Source organism: Lithobates pipiens, unplaced genomic scaffold (assembly GCF_037356315.1).
Source record: "Lithobates pipiens isolate NorthernLeopardFrog02 unplaced genomic scaffold, aLitPip1_a1.2 Scaffold_8, whole genome shotgun sequence".
NCBI lineage: Eukaryota > Metazoa > Chordata > Amphibia > Anura > Ranidae > Lithobates > Lithobates pipiens.
Genome location: NW_027507903.1, coordinates 518,687,210 through 518,711,444, shown reverse-complemented (window position 1 = coordinate 518,711,444; position 24,235 = coordinate 518,687,210). Strand labels below are relative to the sequence as shown.

The window sequence follows — 24,235 nt, the reverse complement described above, 5'->3', positions numbered from 1 at the left end:
GAAGATGCCGGATCCCGATGCGCTCGTGTCACCCGGACACGGCGCATCTTAGATCGGCAGGAGGGCTCCGTTATTGGCCCTCCTGATCACATGATGGCCGTGTCCCATCACAAACAGCCTTTTGCTAGGCAATTGGCTCTCCTCTCCTCTCACGGAAGTTGTCGCACAGAGGAGAGCAGATCTCTGCAGCCGATCAGCGAGTAGGAGCTGTTTCTTACACCAGTCTAGTGTCATCTAGTGTCACCACACATGTAAAAACACACATAGTAAATAAACATGTCCCCCACATATTTAACAGTAAAATCACATGTCCTAATTATCATTTGCACACATGTCCGTGATCACCTGCGCACATCTGTACATGATCATTTGCGTACATATGTCCGTTATCACACAAACCAATTATTATAGAATTAACAGGATTTTTTTTTTTTTTTTTTTTTTTTTTAGCAAAAACATGTAATACATTTTGGTTTAAATTTATGACAAAATTAGATTTTATTGGATTTCTTTTAAAATATCCAAATTCCCGCTCTTTTTTTGCTTATTATTGCAAAAAATAAAAAAACAGAGTCGTGAATAAATACCACCAAAAGAAAGCTCTATTTGTGCGAACAAAATGATAAAAATTTCAGCATTGCATGACTGCGCAATTCTTATTGAAAGTGCGAGAGCGCTGAAAGCTAAAAATTGGTCTGGGAAGGAAGGGGGCGAAATTGCCCAGTATTGATGTGGTTAAGCAGCCAAATCTTCTGCTGAAGTGGTTAAGTAAATATCTCAAAATAAGGCGATTTGTCTTCAGTAGTTTTAAAACATTGATCAATGTCAGACAAAAAGAAAAATAAATAAATAAATCTATAGCTCAGTCTTTAGCCGTTCTGCTAAATTCTCTTGGTCAATGTGATCATCCTTTCCATACCACTGATGGTAAGATAAAAGAGCTACATTCTTGGCAGAAATGGCACTCATCTCCATGGCACTGGCTGCCCATTCAATGCCATTCAGGTAATAAATTGCACGGTGAAGTTTTATTGGTGGTATTTTCTCTGGTGGGTTGTATCTCGGATAAGCCAACCAAGTTCTCGCTTTAACTGTATGGTAAGACTCAAACAGCTGATGCAACTGTTCATCAATTAGGACTTCCGGGGAGAAGATTTTCCAGACTCTGAGACCTGAATCTTTTGATGCGTCAGATTCTGGTACTGGATTGACTGGTGACACGGCTGAAATACTGCGGATAAAAAGTTTGGGGTTTTCCGTAGTTAATATTTCTGATAACGGAAACTGACATGGTTTGGCGTATCCAAAGAAGGAAGCATTGATCCGTCCATGAACAAATGTGGTCACTGTCTGTTGGTAAGGTCCTGTAAAAGTTTCGATTGGTGGTTCAAAGCCCACAAACTTGACGTTACCAAGATTCCTGTTGAGTGGTGTTGCGATGACTACAATGTCATACAAGTCCAACCCAGGTCCTCTGTCCGTCATATAGCTTATTTCATACAGTGTCACTGTATTTCCTGCAATGACCAAAAAAAAAAAAAAGCATATTAATAAATTAAACGCTTGATCTTCTGCTCACCTTAATTATAAGCGCTTTAATGGCACCAAAGATCTGAACACCAACATCACTGAAATGTTGCTCTCAATAGTGACAAGGGAATCCCTCACAGCTTAATCTCACATGCATCCATAACGTCCACTCCAATATATAGCGAAAGATCCTCAAAGCAATAATATCACAGCTAGTGCTCTCTGTAAAGATCTTTATTACTCTTAAAGACAAATATACATACAAATAAAACATTTGTAAGCCAGCAAAATATTAGTGCTTCAAGCTGGATGTGCTTAGTTAATGATCAGGATGGGTCATCTCAAACAAGCCGCCGCTCAGAGGGTAAGGCCGTGCGCAATGATGTCACTCCATAACGCCACTGGTACACGCTGCGGTCCTGGGAGGGGACTTCTTCAGTGGGTCCTCTGAAGAAGTCCCCTTCCAGGGACACAAAGCACCAGAGCTGAGTTACAAAGTGTCATCACGCACAACCGCACGTCGCTTACCCTCTGAGCGGCAGCTTGTTTGATCTGTCCCATTCCGATCATTGACTCGTTTTTAGAGACAAGAGGTTATAGGAATACTGGGATAGTTGCTAATGCTGTACCCTGTGTATCCAAACCTACAAGATTTATTTTGAATATATGGGCTCTCTCAGTACTAGGTAGTAAAATATACAAAAGTTTAATAAAAACCAAGAAATATACATACACATATACATGCAAATAATTAAAAACATATCCACCGCAACTAAACAATTTCTATCGGGTTTCCCCGTATGATTTATGTTGAGAAGTGGTGTGACGAAATTTCTCTACCGGTTTTTTCGGCGAACCGCTTCTTCAGGAGGAGGTTCTACAAAGTAGATGGCATAATTGTATACAGTAAAATAGGAACAAAAACAAAAACTGTCATTGATGTTAAAGTGGGCAATACACGGTATTAAGTACTGGGGTATGTAAACTTTTGATCAGGGTCATTTGGCTAGTTTGTTTTTTTCATTAGGATTTAAAAAGAGTAAATACAGTAGATTAATAATAAATGGCTTCATCCAAATACTAACCATGAGTGAAAAATGTTTTTGTGTTATTCATATTTTCTGAAAAATGGCCAAGATATCATACATTTTGCCAGGGTATGTAAACTTAGGAGCACAACAGTATGTACGGCCCGACGCAACTTACCCTCTGATCGGATACTTGTTTTTTGGGTCTCATCCCGATCATTAGGAATTTCGACACTCATAATACTTAAAACAACTGAAAAATGTAATATCGATATCAAGTAACCAACACTAAACTTGTCAATGCAGGGCAAAGTGACAGTGCCTCTGCAAAGGGAATTCCCCAACACCTATATACTTACCTTACCTATACTCTCTCACCGATTCTTCCTCCCCTACGCCCAGCAAAAATACCTGACATTTCCATGTATTGGGGAGTAGTGCTTGGTCCTAGCAGCCAATTGCTAGGCCCAAAAACTTCCATGTTACTGAGTGACATCATCACTCCCCAAGTTCACCGGCATTGTCAATTTCAGCGCTGGCTGCATAGGAGAGAATGGTGAGGGAGTATAGTGTAGGCAAGTATAAATAAGGAAGGCAGGGGATGCCCTTTGCAGACACTGTCCTTTAGCACTGCATGGGCAAGATGACAGCGTCTTTGGGTACAGTAAAAAAGAAAAGTTAACCAAAGTGATTAGGACTCTTAAAATTCAGTCTAACAAATTAGCAGACTTGCTAATATTTAAATTTTCCTCTATTTAGCCTAACTTGCATTGTCCGAGGAGGACTCTGTATTCTGGGGTTAGAGATGAGGTCACATGAAGTCCGATAGTTACTGCTACACAAAATGCCTGATCTCATACTGATAATATATGCAATTCACAAACCTAACACCAGAATAAGCTTACTTATTTTAGAAACAAAGTGCTTTATTATCCAATACAGTCATGTGAATAAAAACAAAATGATTCTTATTTCTTGTTTTAAACCTGTCTGAATTTATTCTGTCTCAAAAGTACATTACTATATCACACAGTGGCGGCTGGTGGAATTTTTTGGTGGGCGGCAAACAACCACCCTCCCAGGTAGCCGGCAGCACTTAACCACTTATTGTTTAATACACTGACCTTTTTTCCCCTATTCAAGCTTCTTCTGGCATTGCTCTCTCGGCTGCTAGAAAGGATTTGAGGCAGAGTGCTCTTGGTATCACGCCACCTGGGACAGGAGCTGGTGCTACAGAGGAAGCATTGGCTTATGCAGCTCCCGATTTTGTGGCCACCTGCTTCCTCTGCCGCCGACGCCGGGCTTGATGCACTCTCATGCTCTGGGATGATAGCGGCCAGCTGCTTCCTCTGCTGCCAGCGTGTGGCTAGCTATTCCCAGAAGTGGGTGCAGATACCTGGATTATACAGGTATCTGCACCCCCCTCCCCCCTGAAAGGTGCCAATTGTGGCACCAGAGGGGGGGGGGGAGGAATCCGATGAGCGGAAGTTCCGCTTTAAAGAACCTCTTTAATAATAAATGATTTCAACTGAATATTATTTGTGCTGCCTTATAATTATGGCAAATGTATAGTATATCACAAATTAAAATTTGGACATGTAATTGACATGTATCATGTGCATGATCAAAGTAAATGAGAGCCATATTTTGCTCCCAAGCCAGTGATTAGGGTCACTGGGACAAAATTACACATTTATAGTGTGTATGATCTCATGCCAGCTTTCTGTAACATGGATAATACTGAAGAATAAAGCAGATCAACAGATTTATCTGGAACACGTGGATCTGAAGTTATGCCAGTCACACTCACCAGGCTTTGTAGAGCGAACTTTCTCCTGCACAGAAGTGACAGTGCCCTCAATTAGCTGGGCTTTTGCAGAATATAGGAGGCCATTACAAACCAGTTTATTCCCGCCCACCACTGCCCACAGTCCAGAGTCAGTTCCAGCAAGAGAAACAGCACCTAGGGGGAAGAAAGAAATAAAAAATAAAAAAAAATGAACCATGAACAGTGACAGTAATTAACATTGGGCTAAACACAATCTAGTCTCATGGCTCAGACCTGTAGGCATCTTTACTAACAATGTATATGCACAGATATTGTCAGAAAGGTGGGTATTTTAACCTAGAATTCAAGAATAACCAAAACAAAATAGTACCCCCTAGCCAATGATGGCATCTATAAAATTCTACCAGTCTGTCTCCGATTCCAGACTTGATTGTATTGACCTAGAATAAGCATGCATCAATTAAAGCAGTTGTAAACCGCAGGTGGTAAAAATAAAATAAAATAAATCCTGCAAGGCAATGTCATAATGTGCATCGCATAATAGCATATTATGAAAGACCATAGAATGAAGCCTTTCAGCGCCGCGATGACAGCGCTGAGACGGCTGACATCTTCCCCTGGTCTTCCAGGTTTGCATCCTCCGGCTACATGAATGGCTGGAGGCGCAATGAAGTCACTCCTGAGCATGCGCGTGGGAGGCACCATTTCCGGCACAGGGTCCGAAGGTCCGGCACTGTAAGCTGGACCTTTAGAGCGCATATGTAAACTTTGAGATCATAGGCTGTGTGCACTCTGAATAATCTCTTAAACTTGCACAGTTTAGGAGATATTCACAGTACCTACAGGTAAGCTTTATTATAGGATTGCCTGTAGGTACAAGTGGTGTAACAGAGTTTACTACCATTTTTATATCAGAAACAAAATGCATACTCATCATCCCAGGTCAAATTACTTTATTCTGGGTGTAATCTTACTAATGCAGGGAGCAGTACTTTATTAGCACTGTGCAACCAGCCACTACTCTTCCACTTACTTCCAAGTAGTACAATAAGGCCTCATTTACACTTGCTTCAAAATGTGGCATTTGACACGATTTTTTAAAGCATTCTAAATGCCAAAGCACCTTGAAGCCTACCTGGTTACCTTACAGTCCTGTTCACACTGTTTGCTTTGCTTCAAAAATGATACCCAGTGTCGCTTTCTTTATTAAAGTATCTTCAAAGCCTCCATACAAGTCTGACAATGCTCGTTAACAGCACCTGAAGATTTTGAGGGGCTTTCATTCAGGAGTTAGCTTTGCTTTGTTTTGGAGATATTGCGATTATGAGATATCCCAGGATGCAGTTGGAAACCAAGTGAACCAGAAAGACGTCAGCAGTCACTTCTGGTTCATGTTTATATATTCTGTGAGTATCTGGTGCAGGCATCACATCTGATGTACAGTGTGGAGCAGCAGGAAGATGAGTGGGGTCTGGACTGGAGCAACTAGCAGACGGCACATGTGGTGTGCAACAGGGGAACGTTATAGCGAAAGATGAGCAAGGACCAGAGACAGAGGAGACTCAGCAGCAGGAGATCAGCAGAGCTGGGGGATAGGAGCAGGTAAACTAGCAGCACTGGAGCAATATAGCAGAAGGTGGGTGGGAACTGGAGAGAGAGGAAGATCAGCCAACAAGGGCATCAGCAGAGTTGGGGGTTACTACTAAGAGGGGAATAAGCAGAGCTGGGGGTACTACAGAGCAGGAGGAATCTCCTGAACTGGGATACCAATGAGCTGGGGATCTGCTGAGAGGAGGGGGGGGGCTACCAAATCGAGGTTCTACTGGGCCCCTTTAAAATTAACACACAGAGGGCATTTTGTTAGGGCTTGTTCACACTTGACTAAACTTCAAACGCTTAAATGTCCTATACCATTAGTATGGGCATTAGACTCGCTTGAATGAGCCTTAAAATGGGCGTTAGACTTGCGTTTTACAAGCGTTAATGACAAGTTAAAAATGCTCCCCAACTGCCCTATGGGCAGTTTTGAAGCGTTTGATTAGCATTAAGGCACGTTAAAACTGCTGCACAAATGCCTATTCCATTACCATGAATAAACTAATCTTAACAACCCGCATCCGCGTTTGCGAAGAGTTACCGTAGACTTAAATGGGACACATTGAAAGGCTTCAAATGCCTCCTGACTTGAAATGAGGCTTCAGTTTTGCAGCGATGCAACACTAACGCTTCAAGTTTGATAGTGTGAACAGCACTGTGTGCCAGAGTGAACTTAGCCTTAAGCTTCAAAGAAACTATGCTAAAGCGGTAGGCACTTTAACGTGTGTTAAAGTCTAAGCAAGTGTAAAGGAGCCCTAACATACACAAACAAACAGAAATAATTTAGAGTGGTTAAAATGTTAGCTAGAACAGTATTTAAAAAAAAAAAAAAAAAAAAAAACACACAAATTTAAGGAAATGGCACATGTTGCCACTCTTGCAGCCCTTTGTGACAGCAGTATGGTCCACACGGCCACTTCATTCTTTCACAGAGTTATGTGAATTAATCAACTACAAGTACTGACATTCATTGTGGATGTCAACTTGTAGTTCTTAACCTTTCTTGTGGTTTTCCCCGAGTGTGACTCAGGGTTAAATTTCAGTACCATTAGCAGTAATCCCGAGCCACACTCGGGATTGCATTGCAGGATCCTGGTGCAGTGTACTTACCTTGACCCCAGGGTCCTGCAATGATCCTGCGACGTCCCCCCCGCTGTGTCTGCGGGCTGTGTCCTCCACCCAATGCCTCTGGGTGCCAGGCTCTGTTCCCTGCAAGCTTTTTCAACGCACAGGGGCGGAGCCCGCCGGCAAATTCAAAAAATAGAAAATTCGTAACACATACAGTCTTACAGATTACATTACTGTATGAAATCGTTTCACATTCCTTTTGTCCCTAGTGCTTTGTCCAATGCCCTGCATGCAGTTTTATATTATATATACTGTTCTTTCTGCCTGGAAACTGGAGATTGTCCATAGCAACCAAAAAGTGTCCCTTTACGTCAAAAGTGGTTTTAGATCAGCTAGAACACAGCAAGAGTAAATTATATCTACTAGACTCTTGTTTGGACAGATTTAGACCCCTTTCACACCAAGCCGCCCCAGGTGTCAGCGGTAAATCTGCGCTATTTTTAGTGCCGCTTTACCGTTGTTTTAGTGGCGCTATTTGGCCACTAGCGGGGCGGTTTTAATCCCCCGCTAGCAGTCGAAAAGGGGTTAAATCCACCCACAAAATGTCGCAGAGGCAGCGTTTTGCCGGCAGTATCGCAGCGCTGCCCCATTGATTTCAATGGGGAGCAGCAATGAGTTCACCGCTCCAAAGAAGCTGCTGGCAGGACTTTTTCTGACGCTCTGCCAACGCACCACTCCAGTGTGAAAGCCCTCTGGCTTTCACACTGGAGTGAATGGAGATGCTTTTTTCAAGAGCTATGCAGGTGCTATTTTTAGAGCTGTAGCGCCTGAAAAACGCCTGCAGTGTGAAAGGGGTCTTAAGTGTGTTATTGCTAAGAATTACAGGCTTACAATATAAAATGCCGAATTTCTCTGCAAAACAATTGTATCGCTTTGAGAAGCAAAAATCTGACATAATCATACTACCAGGTAGGATACTGAACCACCACGGCACTGTTGAGCTCTGTGGTAGTGAATTGAATCTTCCTGCCTGCTAGTAAGATTAAAGGGCAGACAGCTTACACTGACAGTCTACAGGAGTGCTGTATTGCACCCCCGATCTGCTAATCGCTGGCACAATGATTTCCAGGCTCCCAAAAAAAATAAATAAAAAAAAAATCATTTTTTTTTTTTTTAAAGGTGAACTTATTCTTTACTGGAACAGACACCAGAGCTTGATTCGGCTGCTCAGCATGCGCTTGTACTGAACACCCAAGTGCTTCCGTATGTGAGGGTAACCCGAAGGAAAGGGAGTTTCTTTCTTATTGGGGCCAGCATCTTATTTAGTCGCTCAGCAGATGCACTTCTGCTGAGCATTAAGAGAGCCTGACACTCATTTTCTGATGAGCACCCATTCGGTGCTCATCTCACCCCTTCCTGCTAGCCCCCAGGTGTGATGCTGGAAACAGGCAACGTGGTGAATAGGAGATAAACAGCGCAATGTTAAAAATATTAAAAAGATTAAGTTGCCAAAAAGCCCTTTTCATTTTTAAAAGCCTCAGACATTCTTAAAAGCATCTCAGATTTAAATATGGTTTTGATTAAATTATTATTATTTTATTTTTTTATCAGGACAAGTAGACTGTCAAAGGGACAAGTAGATTGGGACCCCAATTTAGTCCCTTGGACAAGTTTTTTGATGATGTGCTGTGTCCGAGGAACACTGTTCACCACCAATCGCCATGCTGCATGCTCCTGGAGGAATAGGATGTCCACCTGGAAGGAGAAGTGTCCCGTCCGGCCTATAGCAGATTGATTAACTGGTTAAAATAATTATAAGCTTTTAAAATTATATATAAAGTTGATCCAAAACCTTTCACCATGTCAAGGTAAACATCTCTCTAGCATTGTACAGCCAACAATTAGAAAAATCATTCCTTAGCATAGCAGATTCTCACCAACAAATCCATTAATCTTAACTCCTTGCCCGTAGTTGACTCTCATAGCTGGAACCACTATGTCATCAATAAACCTCTGCGTGAAGCCAGATTTCTGCATCGCTTCATCTATGGTCATGTTTAGCTTTGATATGAAGTCATCCCCGCCCATAGCATGCAGTAAGGATTCTGTGGTGGAGAAAGAATAATCGAACGTCTGATAGCGGTAAATCCTGCCAACAAAAGCAAAATATAGTAAAAGATGATGCTGTACCCAATCACATTCTACTTAAAGAGCTGAAAAAAAAATAAGTTTGACAATTTTACCTTTAAGGGTAACAGGTCATGAAAGAAACATGTGGGCCTGTCACTGCTTTTCTATGACTTTACTAATCTGCATACTTGTTCTGGGTCATTGACAAAGTACTGGATGAAACAGCTCAAGATACGCTATCAATGACCTCCCAATTAGCATATCATCACAGCGCTCAAACTCACCCTCCACCCAGCTGCCACTTTAAAAGTAAATGAATCTATCAAGAGGTGAAAAAAAAAAAAAAAATCTACCACTAAAATACAAGTAACACCTAGTGGCGCTATAAAGACTGCACACTGTTGAAAAAACAGTGTGTTAAAATCCCCAAAAATACCAACATAAAAATAAAAATAATAAATAACTGTGCATCAATGTAATCAACAATACAGTGAATATATCGTGATAATGTGACAATAAGAAATGCAAATAAAAACAAATTTTAGAATAAATGCATTAATAAATCGCACAGAGAAAAATGCAGTGGAAAAAATGAAAAAATGATGAAAAACACATGCAAAATGACAAAAAAGTGCTCTAATGAGACTGTGCAGTTCCAAAGTGCCTTAAAGTGGTGATGGCAATAGTTCAAATAAAGAGAAGTAAAATCTGCAAACAAATGTCCATCAGCTGCAAACCTCCACCACACCCTAGTGGTCGTGCCCCCCTTGTTCAAAACACTCGCCAAAGGTTTTGCCCAGCACTCTCGTGTCGGGCAAACAATGCTTATAATGTATGCAGGTGATGATTGATTCTCCAAACCACTTCTTATGCCAGCACCGCAGGTGGAGGTTAATCGCTTAATAACTCAAAGTTACCTCAGGGAGACAAAAGAAACTTCCCATAGTGCAATAATGTAAAGCTGTTTAATCTCAATAAAACGTTCAATTAAAATCACACTCACATGGATCCAATAAAAAATAGGCACTTCACAATAGACAATCCACTGGTCAAATCAGAGATTCATCTCTCATGGGCATTGGTGAGTACACTGGAAGCAGGCTCAATTCATATCAAATCGCACTGTCTTTATACAAGGAATCTGTGTGGTACCTGACAGCAGACAACTCGATTCAAAGCCAGCGCCAGATAAAGATATCCAATCCTTCAGCCTGTGTGTTCCCCTTCCTCCGCCTTCTCTCTACTCAGTAACTGTGTAAGCTGGTCGCCCTATAGCCACGCCCCCCACATGTTTCGTCCAATAGACTTCTTCATGGGTTTGTACACAATGAAGAAGTCTATTGGACGAAACATGTCGGGGGCGTGGCTATAGGGCGACCAGCTTACACAGTTACTGAGTAGAGAGAAGGCGGAGGAAGGGGAACACACAGGCTGAAGGATTGGATATCTTTATCTGGCGCTGGCTTTGAATCGAGTTGTCTGCTGTCAGGTACCACACAGATTCCTTGTATAAAGACAGTGCGATTTGATATGAATTGAGCCTGCTTCCAGTGTACTCACCAATGCCCATGAGAGATGAATCTCTGATTTGACCAGTGGATTGTCTATTGTGAAGTGCCTATTTTTTATTGGATCCATGTGAGTGTGATTTTAATTGAACGTTTTATTGAGATTAAACAGCTTTACATTATTGCACTATGGGAAGTTTCTTTTGTCTCCCTGAGGTAACTTTGAGTTATTAAGCGATTAACCTCCACCTGCGGTGCTGGCATAAGAAGTGGTTTGGAGAATCAATCATCACCTGCATACATTATAAGCATTGTTTGCCCGACACGAGAGTGCTGGGCAAAACCTTTGGCGAGTGTTTTGAACAAGGGGGGCACGACCACTAGGGTGTGGTGGAGGTTTGCAGCTGATGGACATTTGTTTGCAGATTTTACTTCTCTTTATTTGAACTATTGCCATCACCACTTTAAGGCACTTTGGAACTGCACAGTCTCATTAGAGCACTTTTTTGTCATTTTGCATGTGTTTTTCATCATTTTTTCATTTTTTCCACTGCATTTTTCTCTGTGCGATTTATTAATGCATTTATTCTAAAATTTGTTTTTATTTGCATTTCTTATTGTCACATTATCACGATATATTCACTGTATTGTTGATTACATTGATGCACAGTTATTTATTATTTTTATTTTTATGTTGGTATTTTTGGGGATTTTAACACACTGTTTTTTCAACAGTGTGCAGTCTTTATAGCGCCACTAGGTGTTACTTGTATTTTAGTGGTAGATTTGTTTTTGTTTTTTTTCACCTCTTGATAGAAAGTACTGGATGAGCAGGACTGCCGGGTGAATGCTGATGGCTTGGTGGTCACGTGACTCTGGGGCTCTCGGTCTGACAGTGGCTTGGCTGAAGCGGCGGCTGTGCGAGAGGCTCCCGCTGTCCTCCCCAGACAGAGGAACAACTCCAGCAGCAGTGCATGCTGGCAAAAAGCCAAGCACTGAACGCTGAGATCCGGAAGATTAATTCCACTGAAGTATGGTATCTCCCCTGAAGCACTGTGTGGCGAGAGAGGACCTCCCTGAATCAGGAACCAACTTGGCAGAGCGATGGTGGATGGGTGAGAAACATGCAATGAATATTCCACTATACTCAAATTTAGTTTCACTGCCAGTGTGAGAGACTGGCAGGAAGTCAAGGGCCAGGACCTGGAGGTTGGGGAGGGATTAAACCTTAAAGGAGATTTGTAGAGGGGGTGGTTCGTGCTTCTTAGTTGGGACCTGTGTGGGGGAGAGCTCACACAGCCTATGAACTCACTGTTGTATAGCGAAGAGAGAAACCTTAGATTTAAAACAGTGGGTTCTTTCTGCACTCCAAACCTAAACATCAGAGACGATCTAGCTTGCCCAGTATTGACATCTAGTGGACACTTAGCTAATAGTAATGGGGTAAAAAAAGAAAAAAGGCACATCTCCGGGTGCCAGCCCCCCTTTTTTTGGGGGGAGGGTGCAGGTGCAGGTGCTGTCCCGCCTCAAGTAGAGGAGGCCCGGCTGCAAAAAATTCCACCATGACAAGAAGGGGGGGGGGGGGGGGGGGCAGCACAGTGCCAGAGCTATTACACAGTTGCAGAGAACCACAAAGGGGAGTCAGGCAGCGGCTCACTTGGAGAGGTTTGCGCATACTTTGGCCAGACCCCTCAAAAAAAAAGAAGAAGAAAGAAGAAAGAAGAAGAAAGAAGAAGAAAGAAGGAAGAAGAAGAAAGAAGGAAGAAGAAGAACCCGCAAGCACATTCCAATCAGCAGTCTGGGGCTCCAGCTATGAGAAAAAGCCAAGAGCATAGTCAAGTAGTAGCAGCAATGGAAGCAAATAATGCAGGAGGGAAATCCGCAGGTAAGGAAGTTAAGGATACCCCAAAATCACCAGGCAGGTGCCATCATTAATTATGTTTTATGCATGTCTTATTGTCTTGGTGACTGATTCACATCACAACTTCATTGATACAAAAAAAAAAAAAAAAAAAAAAAAAAAAAAAAAATGGGGGGGGGGGGGGGTATGATTTATGGTTTTGCTCACAACTGCCCCACACACATGCAATGCATGGCTACATGTGTGGGTTCAGTGATCAGCAAAAAAAAAAAAAAATAAATAAAAATAATCAATGAAGTTGTGCTGTGAATCAATCGCTAGGACAATAAGACAAGCATAAACCATAATGAAATGGCATGGTCACTTTAACGTTTGGGTCCACCATCAAGTTTATTACGGTCATAACTTGCCAAATTTGTATTACAAGGTAAGAGTACTTAGTGCCTAGATATCATCCTGCCATACTGTAAGGATTCTCTGAGTGGGTAACACAGAAATGTTGCCAGCTATGCTTATTACAAAAAAATTATTTCAGTATAAATAAGGGACAGTCCAATTTAAAATTTGATAGGATTCATCTACTTTAATGATATTGTGATCTAATGAAGACCTCCAAATGTGATAGAAGCAGCAGACCATGAGTTTGCATCCATCAGTCCTGGACTGGCAATCTGTAGAGGAGGACAGAGGACAAGCACGGCCTGGCTCGCTCGGGTCTCTCCCCACAGTCCTGCTGCCCACACATCCAGTTGTAAGGAGTCGGGTGAAGGTCTTCCCCCTGTAACAGCCTGTGTGCAACAGTGAGCCAAGGAGGAAAGCTCTGGAGATTGGGACTCAGAACACGTGTGTCTCCTCTCTTGCCAGCGAAGTCAAGCGAGCGTCACAGGGTGGCTGGGGATGATGTCAGTGGGAGGCGGGAAAAGACAGCGCCACTTAATTCGGCTCTGGACTCAGAAGCAGGGCATGGCGCGGCACGAGGATGACGTCATAAATTTTTTTTTTTTTTTTTTTTTTTTTTTAAAGTTGTAGCATTGATGCCACATCGTGGATGGCCGAATCCAGATGCATCAATGATACGATTAATTTCAATACCCCTAGTGACCACCATCATTTTACAGCACTGCCTTAACACTCTTGGGCATGGAGTTCACCAGAGCTTCAGGAGGATGCCACTGGAGTCCTCTTCCACTCCTCCACGACATCGCGGAGTTGGTGGATGTTAGAGACCTTGTGCTCCACCACCTTCCGTTTAAGGATGCCTCATAGATGCTCAATAGGGTTTAGGTCTGGAGAGATGCTTGGCCAGTCCATCACATTTACCCTCAGCTTCTTTAGCTAGGCTGTGGTCATCTTGGAGGTGTTTTTGGGTCCTTCTGTTGGAATACTACCCCGTGGCCCAGCTCAGCTTCAGAGCCATCTTTATGCAGAGAAACAATTCTTTTTTTCAGATCCTCAGAGAGTTCTTTGCCATGGAGGTGCCATATTGAACTTCCAGTGACCAGTATGAGAGAGTGAGAGCGATAACACCAAAATTTAACACACCTGCTCCCCATTCACACCCGAGACCTTGTAAGACTAATGAGTCTCATGACACCGGAGGGGAGGGGGGGGGGGGGGGGGGGAATGGCTAATTGGGCCCAATTTGGACAATTTCACTTAGGGGTTTACTCACTTTTGTTGCCAGCGGTTTAGACATTAATGGCTGTGTGTTTAGTTATTTTGAGGGGACAGCAAGTTTACACTGTTATACAAGCTGTACACTCACTACTTTACATTGTAGCAAAGTGTCATTTCTTCAGTGTTGTCACATGAAAAGATAGAATAAACTATAAAAAAAATGTGAGGGGTATACTCACTTTTGTGGGATACTGTATATGTATTGTTCGGTGCATATGATTTGCAGGTGTATAGTTAAGCCTACCTAAATCTATATTTAATAGTAGAGCAGGAATATTCAATATTCTTACCGACTCCTGTCACCAGAATATAACATTATTATACAAGATTTATATAGTGCCAACAGTTTGTGAAGCACTTTTGGAAACAATTAATCTGCATGCAGATCTTGACACTAGCAAAGCGTAATTATTACCACATACCTCATGAACTTATCCAAAATATCTTCCACCCACATGTACATTCGAAGGAAATTCAGTCCATAATTCCACAGCATTTTAACAATATTTATAAGGAACCATTCACTCTCTTGAAAAACAAACTCATCCCCATTGTAAATTCCCAGCAGATCTCCAGAAGGTTTGCGTGGATTCAGACCTGTAAAAAATGCAGAGTGTTAACTAAGAAAGTTGCAGTCTGTGTGTGAGTAGACAACTGATACAGTCTTGTGATTGACAGAAAAAGGTAAACAGAGAGGCTGAGACCTGGATAACTCTGGTCTATAGAGGAATAGGCCTCATTCATAAGGGCGCTGAGGCCTGTATACCATTTTCAGTGTTTCTAGACCCCAGGTTCTGTATGCAGGAAACCCATTCAAGTCTATTAGGACGCAACACCCACTCATCCCAATTCCACCAGCTTACAGTTGTTGGTGAGTGGCCCCAAAAGCAGACAGTGTGTGCTCAGGGCCACTCACCCGCATGTCTGTCACATTAAAACAAGAGGCATTCTCTGTGCATCCACTGTATCCTTAGACTTGGATGACTGCCTATATGCCGCACCTGGAGTCTAAAGGGGATGAAAAAAAATAAAAAAAATAAAGGCCGCCCACCCTATAGCAGCACCTATGTGAACAAGGTCATAGACAGAGCTGTGCAGCAAAATGGCCAGGAATCTCTTTGAGATTGTTGTTGTTACCCCTGAACACTGTAAAGCTGGCTATATACTCTTCTTTTTACATTCCTTCAGAGACAAGGATGAAGAAGCATCCCCCCCCCTCCCAAATCCATACAAAATAAAGTGATGGGGGAATTCCCACACTAACCATAAATCCAATACACCCCCCCCACAGGACTGACAGTGGTACCCGAAGAATATACTGATCCGCAGCTGCAGATCAATGGAAGTTTTCCCAACATATCCCTTCAACAGAAGTCGATTAAGCAGTCAACTTCTGTTGAATCGGGGAGCCCACACACCTCGAAATTCAGCAGTCCCAACTGATCCAGACGAATTTAAATCAGTGTATTACCAGCTTAGCTTTCAGGGTTGGATGAATAAAGATGGGCAAAAAACCCTGCTACACATTCATTCTGCTGATTAGGCCAAGTCCTTGAAAAACTCTCCACTTGAAGACAAGTCTCACTCTATTGTGTTTTGTGCCACATTTGTGGGGGCACAGCAGCCTATTCGTTTGAATGGACTGTGTACCTGCGAGAAACTGTCTCTGCACCTTTGATAAAATGCAGCCGCACACAAAACCTCATGGAGCTTTTGCACCCGAAAATGTGCTAAGAATTAATGGCACCCCACACATCTGCGAGAAGCTCTCCGAATATGACCAATTGCAGATCATGTTTTCTTGGTCCATCAAATCATAGAACTTATCCTTTAATTATGATTAAAATAATCTGGATAACATGCAGTAATTAAATTGCTGTACACTAGACTTACCCAGATCTTTAACAAAAGCTTTCATATGGAGATTCAAGGGGTGTATCACTGTCCCCCCAGCCTCATACTGGTTCCCTTCCACCTCAATCGTAGCCAGTCGGCCACCCACATCACCCTTCTCAAATACATCAATGTGGACATCTTTCCCAAACTTCTGACGTAAGAAATAGGCTGCCGACGTTCCTCCAATTCCGGCTCCAACAACCGCTACAAAACATACAAAAATAATTAATTTTGCATAAAAAAAAGTTAACTTCACACAAGCATTCATTGGGGGGGGGGGGTTTAGTTATAAAAAAAAAATAGTTTATTTCCTATGATTATCAGCTCCATCTAGTGGCCATAATACAGCAATATCCTTAAAGGCCAAATTCACCTTTTTCCTAAATTCCTGCCCCCTTATGTACTAATAAAGCATTAATGAACTTCTTTTGCAAAAATAAAACAGCTCTACCTCTAGCCTACACTCTCTTCATAGCTGTTTAAAAACACTGCTGACAAGACAGAAGAAGGATCCGAGATCAGGTCAATAGCAAGCTGGGTCAGCAACCAAGGAAACACACTGGAGGTGCACAGGGAACAGCTGAAGACCTGTCATGTTGTTTGTTCGCCTGTTCACGTGCGCGTTTGACTGATAGCTGTTCTGCGGAGATTCATGCTACTTTTTTCGATTTTCAGGTGCGACCTGCATAGACATCTGTGCATGAAATCGCAGAGATGTCAGCCAAGTCCCACCTGAAGTAGCACATATTCAAAGCCGCATTCAGTGTGAATCTTGACTTACAACCACTTTAAATATTTCAATCAGGAAAATTCAGCATTATGGCCACTAGATGGCACTGGCACTTATTTAACTGGTTGCCGACCGCCGGCTGTCAAATGACGGCGTCATATGACGTCCTCCCATTTAAACAGGGAATGCACGCGATCATGCATCCCTGTTCCTTCGGTGTCGGCGTGTCACAGAGAGACACCGAGGGGGGTGAGCAGCCATTGGGTACGGCTGTTTACCACGTAATCGGCCGTGATAAAGTCAAGACCGATCACAGATGGTTCCACCCCCACTGTGCACTGCGCATGCGCGCAATTGCGAGCGCGTGCACGTCGGTGGCGGCATGTTCCCGGGAACAGAGCTTGTCACCGATGCTGGTAAACAGCCATGGGACAGCTGTTTACCCACGTGATTGGCTGTGATCCTTTCACAGCCGATCACTGAATGTAAACAAACCGAGGTAACGATAGGTTACCAAGTTCTCCTCCTCACACACCAATCATGTGTGGAGGAGGAGATTGCGGTAACATCTCGTTACCGCTTGCAGTACACACCAATCACACCGATTGCCGCCCCCCCCCCCCCCAATAAAGAGGACCTGTCACCACCCATCAGAGTACCCGTCACAGTCCATCAGAGTACCCGTCACCACCCATCAGAGTACTTGAATAACTTGAATAACAGTCACCAGGCCATCAGAGTACCTGTCACCAATCCATCAGAGTACCCGAGTACCTGTCACCAGCCCATCAGAATACCCGAATACCTATTTGCAGCCCATGCCTCATAGAATATACGTTGGGGTGTTTGCTTTCCAAACTGGGGTCATTTTGTGGGTAATTGCATTGTCCTGGTGCTCCAGGACCTTCAAAAGTGTGATGGGTAGGAATGAAATGAGATGTGCAATTTATGCTCCTAGAATGCCTGAAGGTACTACTTCAATGTTTTGCCTCTGTATGTGGCCAGGCTGTGAAAAAGTCTCACACACGTGGTATCGCCATACTCGGGAAGAGTAGCAGAACGTGTTTTGGGGTGTAATTGTTGTTATATACATGCTATGTGTTAGAAATATCTTTGTGCTAAAAAAAAAAAAGGTTTCATTTTTTTTTTTTTTTTTTAACATTTTCAAAAAAACTTCTGGAAAAAAATGAACCGTTCAAAAGACTCATTCTGCCTCATAGATTATACAATGGGGTGTTTGCTTTCCAAAATGGGGTCATTTTGTGGGCAATTCCATTGTCCTGGTGCTCCAGGGTCTTCAAAAGTGTAATAGGTGGTTGTGAAATGAGGTGTCATTTTTGCTTGTAGAACACCTGAAGGTACTACTTCAATTTTGGTCCTCTGTATGTCTCACACATGTGGTATTGCCATACTCAGGAAGAGTAGCAGAATGTATTTTGGGCTGCAAGTTGTTGTATGCATATGCTGTGTGTGAGAAATAACCTGATAATAAGACAAATTTGGTAAAAAAAAAAAATATATATATCTTACATTTTGCAAAGAATTGTGGGGAAAAAGGACAACTTAAAAAACTCACCATGCTACTTACTTAATACCTTGGAATGTCTACTTTCTAAAAAGGGGTTATTTGGGGGGTATTTGTACTTTCCTGACTTGTTAGTGTCTCAAGAAATGTACTAAAGGCCTGATCAGATGTGATCAATTTTCAGTGATTGGCACCATAGTTTGTAGGCTCAATAACTTTCACAAAGACCAAATAATATACACTAATTTGGGTTATTTTTACCAAAGATATGTAGCAATATAAATTTTGGCCAAAATTTATAAAGAAAAATGACTAATTATTTCACAAAATTTACATTTTTTTTTTATTTATAGCACTAGTGATTAAATACCACTTAAAAGAAAGATCTATTTGTGTGGAAAAAGGACTCAAGTTTCATATGGGTACAGTGTTGCATGACTGAGAAATGATCAAACTGTGAAAGAGTTGAAAGCTGAAAATTGGTCTGGACAGGAAGGGGGTGTAAGTGCATTGTATTGAGGTCGATAAACAGAAATTTACATTTCACACATACAGTAAAGCAGTGGTCATCAACCCTATCCTCAGGGCCCACTAACAGGCCAGGTTTGCAAAATAACTTAAATACATCACAGGTGATATCATTTACTGCTCAGTGATTGCAGTATTCTAGTCTGCATCTCCCCAAGGTAATACATAAAACCTGGCCTGTTAGTGGTTTTTCAGTACACGTACGCAGGGTAGTTTACAGTAGTTTCTAGGCAGTTGAGTTTACAGGCATTTTAAGCACCAAAACACTTCTAAATGAGGCAATTCATGTTTAGCCGCTTTTCGTTTACAGGAGTTTTTCATTTTTGGCTATTTTTAACCACTTCCCGCCCGGCCTATAGCAGAATGAAGGCCAGAAAGTGGATCAGTTATCCTGACTGGGCGTCATAGGATGTCCAGCAGGATAAGCCACTATCGATGGTACGGCGTGTCAGTCTGACACATCGCATCACCGATTTTGGTAAAGAGCACCTGATGGAGGCTCTTTACCACGTGATCAGCCGTGTCCAATCACAGCTGAACACAATGTAAACAGGAAGTGACGTTTATCGGCTTTTCCTCACTCGCATCTGACAGACGTGAGTAGAGCCGATCGGTGGCTCTCCTGACGGGGGGGGGGGGGGGGGGGTTCTGTGCTGATTGTTTAACAGCGCAACCCCCCCCTCCCCCCATGCATTCCCGCCCAGGACCACCAGGGATGGCAACCACACAGGAAATCCATGTATGCCAACCTAGACCACCAGGGATATGCTAATCAGTAACCAGGCAGCTGCCAATTAGTGCCCATTAAAAATGCCTGCCAGTACCACCAGAGATGCCTATCAGTGCCGTCCATCAGTCCCCAGTGCCACCTATGAGTGGCCATCAATGCTGCATATCAGTGCCATTTCACTGGTGCCACCTTATCAGTGCAGCTTATCAGTGCCCGTCAGTGAAGGAGAAACTTACTTTTACAAAATTTGATAAACAGAAATAAAGAACTTTTTATTTTTTTTATTTGTTTAGCAAAAAATAAAAACCGCAGAGGTGATTAAATAGCACCAAAAGAAAGCTCTATTTGTGGGAACAAAATTATAAAAATGTTGTTTGAGTACAGTGTAGCATGACCGTGCAATTGTCATTTAAAAAGTGAAATGCTGAAAGCTGAAAATTGGCTTGGACAGGAAGGGGGGGGGGGGCCAGGAGGGGGGGGGGGCGCGTAAGTGCCTGGTATTAAAGCATTTTTTTTTTTTAAACACTTCTTCACGTAAACGCGGGTTACTATCTGTCAAGGTAACTCATTCAGGAGAGGTTGTAAAAACATTCCGTGTACATGAAGCCTAATAGACACATTACGGGGATCACTTGCAACTGCTGTGAAAATGAAACACCTGCACAGCATTTTTTTTTAAATAGACCTCTTAGGCTTCATGTACATGGAACGTTTTTACAACCTCTCCTGAACGATTTAACTTGACAGATAGAACCCATGTTTTGCTGCATTTACATGCCGCGTTTAGAAGCGTTTTTAAAAAATTAGTTTTTTTCAAAAAAGTACAGGCTTACCTTTAACACCAGAACACTGAGCTAAAAGTGCTGCTTTAAACAGCCCATTCTAAATGAACGGGCTCAGGTGCACCTCAATGCATGCAAATCTGGGGTAGGCCGACTTTTATAGATCAATAAACATCTGCATTTCAAGTATTTAGAAGCTTCACTTGGAAATAAACCTGTGATGAGAGGAATATAGAGTCTGCTCCTGCTATACCAGTCTAGTGACATTGCTGGCTGTCACTAGTCCACACAAGCTGAAGCTGCCTGTTGATACAGTAGCCAACACATTCTGATTTCTTTCATCTGCTACTTTCTTGTTCTTCCTCGTTGCGTCAGAAGGGTGATGTGATCCATTTCTGAACTAGCATTTTGTGAAGGAAGCCAGCAATGGCAGCCTACTTGATCTATGACTGGTGAGTTTTAAGGCTGAATTGGGAAATCACTGTAGATGTGCGGGTAACGCCACACTGCTCTGAGGACAGGGACTGGTCAGACTAGTCATTATACCCCAAAGTAGTAGTTCCCAACCTTTCTTCACTGACATACTTTGGCTCCATTCCCATCAATTTTACCCTTTGGTCGCATTCACATGGGGTGTACTATAGTGTACCCCGTATGAGGGCCGTACTTACCTGCATGGAGATACACAGGGGTTCCATGAATTCCCATGCAGGCAGGCTCAATGTCCGGTCTCCACTTCCTCCACCCCAGTTCTGGTGACTGGCCTGGTGTTCCCCGACGATCAAGGACACTTTATTTATAGTCACAGAAAAACTATTTGGGCCACACGAGCACCCCTTGATTGGTGGTACCTCATACAAGCCACAGATGGCCCTCCAAGGTACACCACTGCCTTTTCCTAGCATTACTGCCTCCAGCCTCGGCCCCGGTCCCCACCCCCTCCAGCCCCGGTCCCTACCCACTCCAGCCCCGGTCCCCACCACCCCCGGGGCCTACCCCCTCCAGCCCTGGTCCCTACCCCCTCCAGCTCCGGTCCCCTCCCCCTCCAGACCCTTCCCACCACTGGTCCCCACCCCCTCCAGCTCCGGTCTCCTCCAGCCCTGGTATCTACCCCCTCCAGCTCCAGTCCCCTCCAGCCCTGGTCCCCATCCGCTCCGGTCCCCTCCAGCCCTGGGCCCCTACCCCCTCCAGCCCCGGGCCCAACCTCCTCCAGCCCCGGGCCCAACCTCCTCCAGCCCCCGTCCCCTCCAGCCTTGGTCCCTACCCCCTCCAGCCCCCGTCCCCTCTAGCCTTGGTCCCTACCCCCTCACAGCCTTGGTCCCCACCCCCTCCAGCCCCGGTCCCCTCCAGCCTTGGTCCCCACCCCCTCCAGCCCCGGTCCCCTCCAGCCTTGGTCCCCACCCCCTCCAGCCCCGGTCCCCTCCAGCCTTGGTCCCCACCCCCTCCAGCCCCGGTCCCCTCCAGCCTTGGTCCCCACCCCCTCCAGCCCCGGTCCCCTCCAGCCTTGGTCCCCACCCCCTCCAGCCCCGGTCCCCTCCAGCCTTGTCCCCACCCCCTCCAGCCCCGGTCCCCTCCAGCCTTGGTCCCCACCCCCTCCAGCCCCGGTCCCCTCCAGCCTTGGTCCCCACCCCCTCCAGCCCCGGTCCCCTCCAGCCTTGGTCCCCACCCCCTCCAGCCCCGGTCCCCTCCAGCCTGGTCTCACCCCCTCCAGCCCCGGTCCCCTCCAGCCTTGGTCCCTACCCCCTCCAGCCCCGGTCCCCTCCAGCCTTGGTCCCTAACCCCCTCCTGCTCCGGTCCCCTCCAGCCTTGGTCCCTACCCCCTCCTGCTCCGGTTCCCTCCAGCCTTGGTCCCTACCCCCTCCTGCTCCGGTTCCCTCCAGCCTTGGTCCCTACCCCCTCCTGCTCCGGTTCCCTCCAGCCTTGGTCCCTACCTCCTCAGCTCCAGCCTCGGTCCCCTCCTCCTCCAGCTCCAGCCTCGGTCCCCTCCTCCTCCAGCTCCAGCCTCGGTCCCCTCCTCTCCAGCTCAGCCTCGGTCCCTCCTCCTCCAGCTCCAGCCTCGGTCCCTCCTCCTCCAGCTCCAGCCTCGGTCCCCTCCTCCTCCAGCTCCAGCCTCGGTCCCCTCCTCCTCCAGCTCCAGCCCTGGTCCCCTCCTCCTCCAGCTCCAGCCCTGGTCCCCTCCAGCCCTGGTCTCTACCCCCTTGGTCCCCTCGGCCCCGGTCCCCACCCCCCTCCAGCCCCGGTCCCCTCCGGCCACGGTCCCCACCCCCTCCAGCCCCGGTCCCCAGACCCTCCAGCCCCGGTCCCCACCCCCTCCAGCCCCGGTCCCCAGACCCTCCAGCCCCGGTTCCCAGACCCTCCAGCCCCGTCCCCAGACCCCTCCAGCCCCGGTCCCCAGACCTCCAGCCCGGTCCCCAGACCCTCCAGCCTTGGTCCCCTCCGGCCCCGGTCCCCAACCCCTCCAGCCTTGGTCCCCTCCAGCCCCGGTCCTCAACCCCTCCAGCCCTGGTCCCCTCCAGCCATGGTCCCCACCCCCTCCAGCACTGGTCCCCTCCAGCCACGGTCCCACCCCCTCCAGCACTGGTCCCCTCCAGCCACGGTCCCCACCCCCTCCAGCACTGGTCCCTCCAGCCACGGTCCCCACCCCCTCCAGCACTGGTCCCCTCCAGCACTGGTCCCCTCCAGCCACAGTCCCCACCCCCTCCAGCACTGGTCCCCTCAGCCACAGTCCCCACCTCCTCCAGCCCTGGTCCCTCCAGCCACAGTCCCCACCTCCTCCAGCCCTGGTCCCCTCCAGCCACAGTCCCCACCTCCTCCAGCCCTGGTCCCCTCCAGCCACAGTCTCCACCTCCTCCAGCCCTGGTCCCCTCCAGCCACAGTCCCCACCCCCTCCAGCACTGGTCCCCTCCAGCCACAGTCCCCACCTCCTCCAGCCCTGGTCCCCTCCAGCCACAGTCCCCACCTCCTCCAGCCCTGGTCCCCTCCAGCCACAGTCCCCACCCCCTCCAGCACTGGTCCCCTCCAGCCACAGTCCCCACCTCCTCCAGCCCTGGTCCCCTCCAGCCACAGTCCCCACCTCCTCCAGCCCTGGTCCCTCCAGCCACAGTCCCCACCTCCTCCAGCCCTGGTCCCCTCCAGCCACAGTCCCCACCCCCTCCAGCACTGGTCCCCTCCAGCCACAGTCCCCACCTCCTCCAGCCCTGGTCCCCTCCAGCCACAGTCCCCACCTCCTCCAGCCCTGGTCCCTCCAGCCACAGTCCCCACCTCCTCCAGCCCTGGTCCCCTCCAGCCACAGTCCCCACCTCCTCCAGCCCTGGTCCCCTCCAGCCACAGTCCCCACCTCCTCCAGCCCTGGTTTCTGACTTCCTCCTCTACTCCAGGTCCAATCTCTATTGTACACACCATAGGCTCTCTCCCTGTCATGTCCTTCTACATGTGTCCACAGCCCCGCCCCCTTCCCCACACATAGTCCCGGTTCTCACCTATCCTGCTCGGAGGGTGTCGGAGCTGCTGAGTCGCTGCAACCCTTAGGCTGCACAGTATGAGTCCGGTCAGCATGGAGCTGACGGCGGCGGAAAGATACATGCTGCGTCTCGGTTCACTTCCTACTGGTGCTCTGCGCATGCACCAAATCCTCTCTGCCTCCTACGGGTGTCTAGAGGCTGATATGGGGGGGGGGTGTATACTTATAATATACAATGACCGATCACTGCTGGGGTTTGCAATAAGAGCTGAACGCAAACAAATGCAAGAGTGATCGATGGGGGGAGGAGTCCTATAAGAGACCTTTGTACCGGTTATCTAATCGTCGTGTACTGCATGAGATAGGGCTGCAGGCCAAGGGTGAGGGGTCACCTCAA

The 24,235-nt window shown here is 46.0% G+C and overlaps 1 protein-coding gene across 1 annotated transcript; it reads right to left on the bottom strand.

The window, feature by feature from the left end:
* Positions 1-580: 580 nt before the first annotated feature.
* On the bottom strand, positions 581-24,127 carry PCYOX1 (prenylcysteine oxidase 1). Its single transcript, XM_077469448.1, has 6 exons — positions 23,858-24,127; positions 16,081-16,287; positions 14,610-14,784; positions 8,949-9,160; positions 4,369-4,521; positions 581-1,517 (listed from the first exon to the last, which is right to left on the bottom strand). The coding sequence occupies exons 1-6, from the start codon at positions 23,997-23,999 to the stop codon at positions 856-858; spliced, it is 1,551 nt and encodes a 516-aa protein (XP_077325574.1). The 5' UTR covers positions 24,000-24,127; the 3' UTR covers positions 581-855.
* Positions 24,128-24,235: the final 108 nt, after the last annotated feature.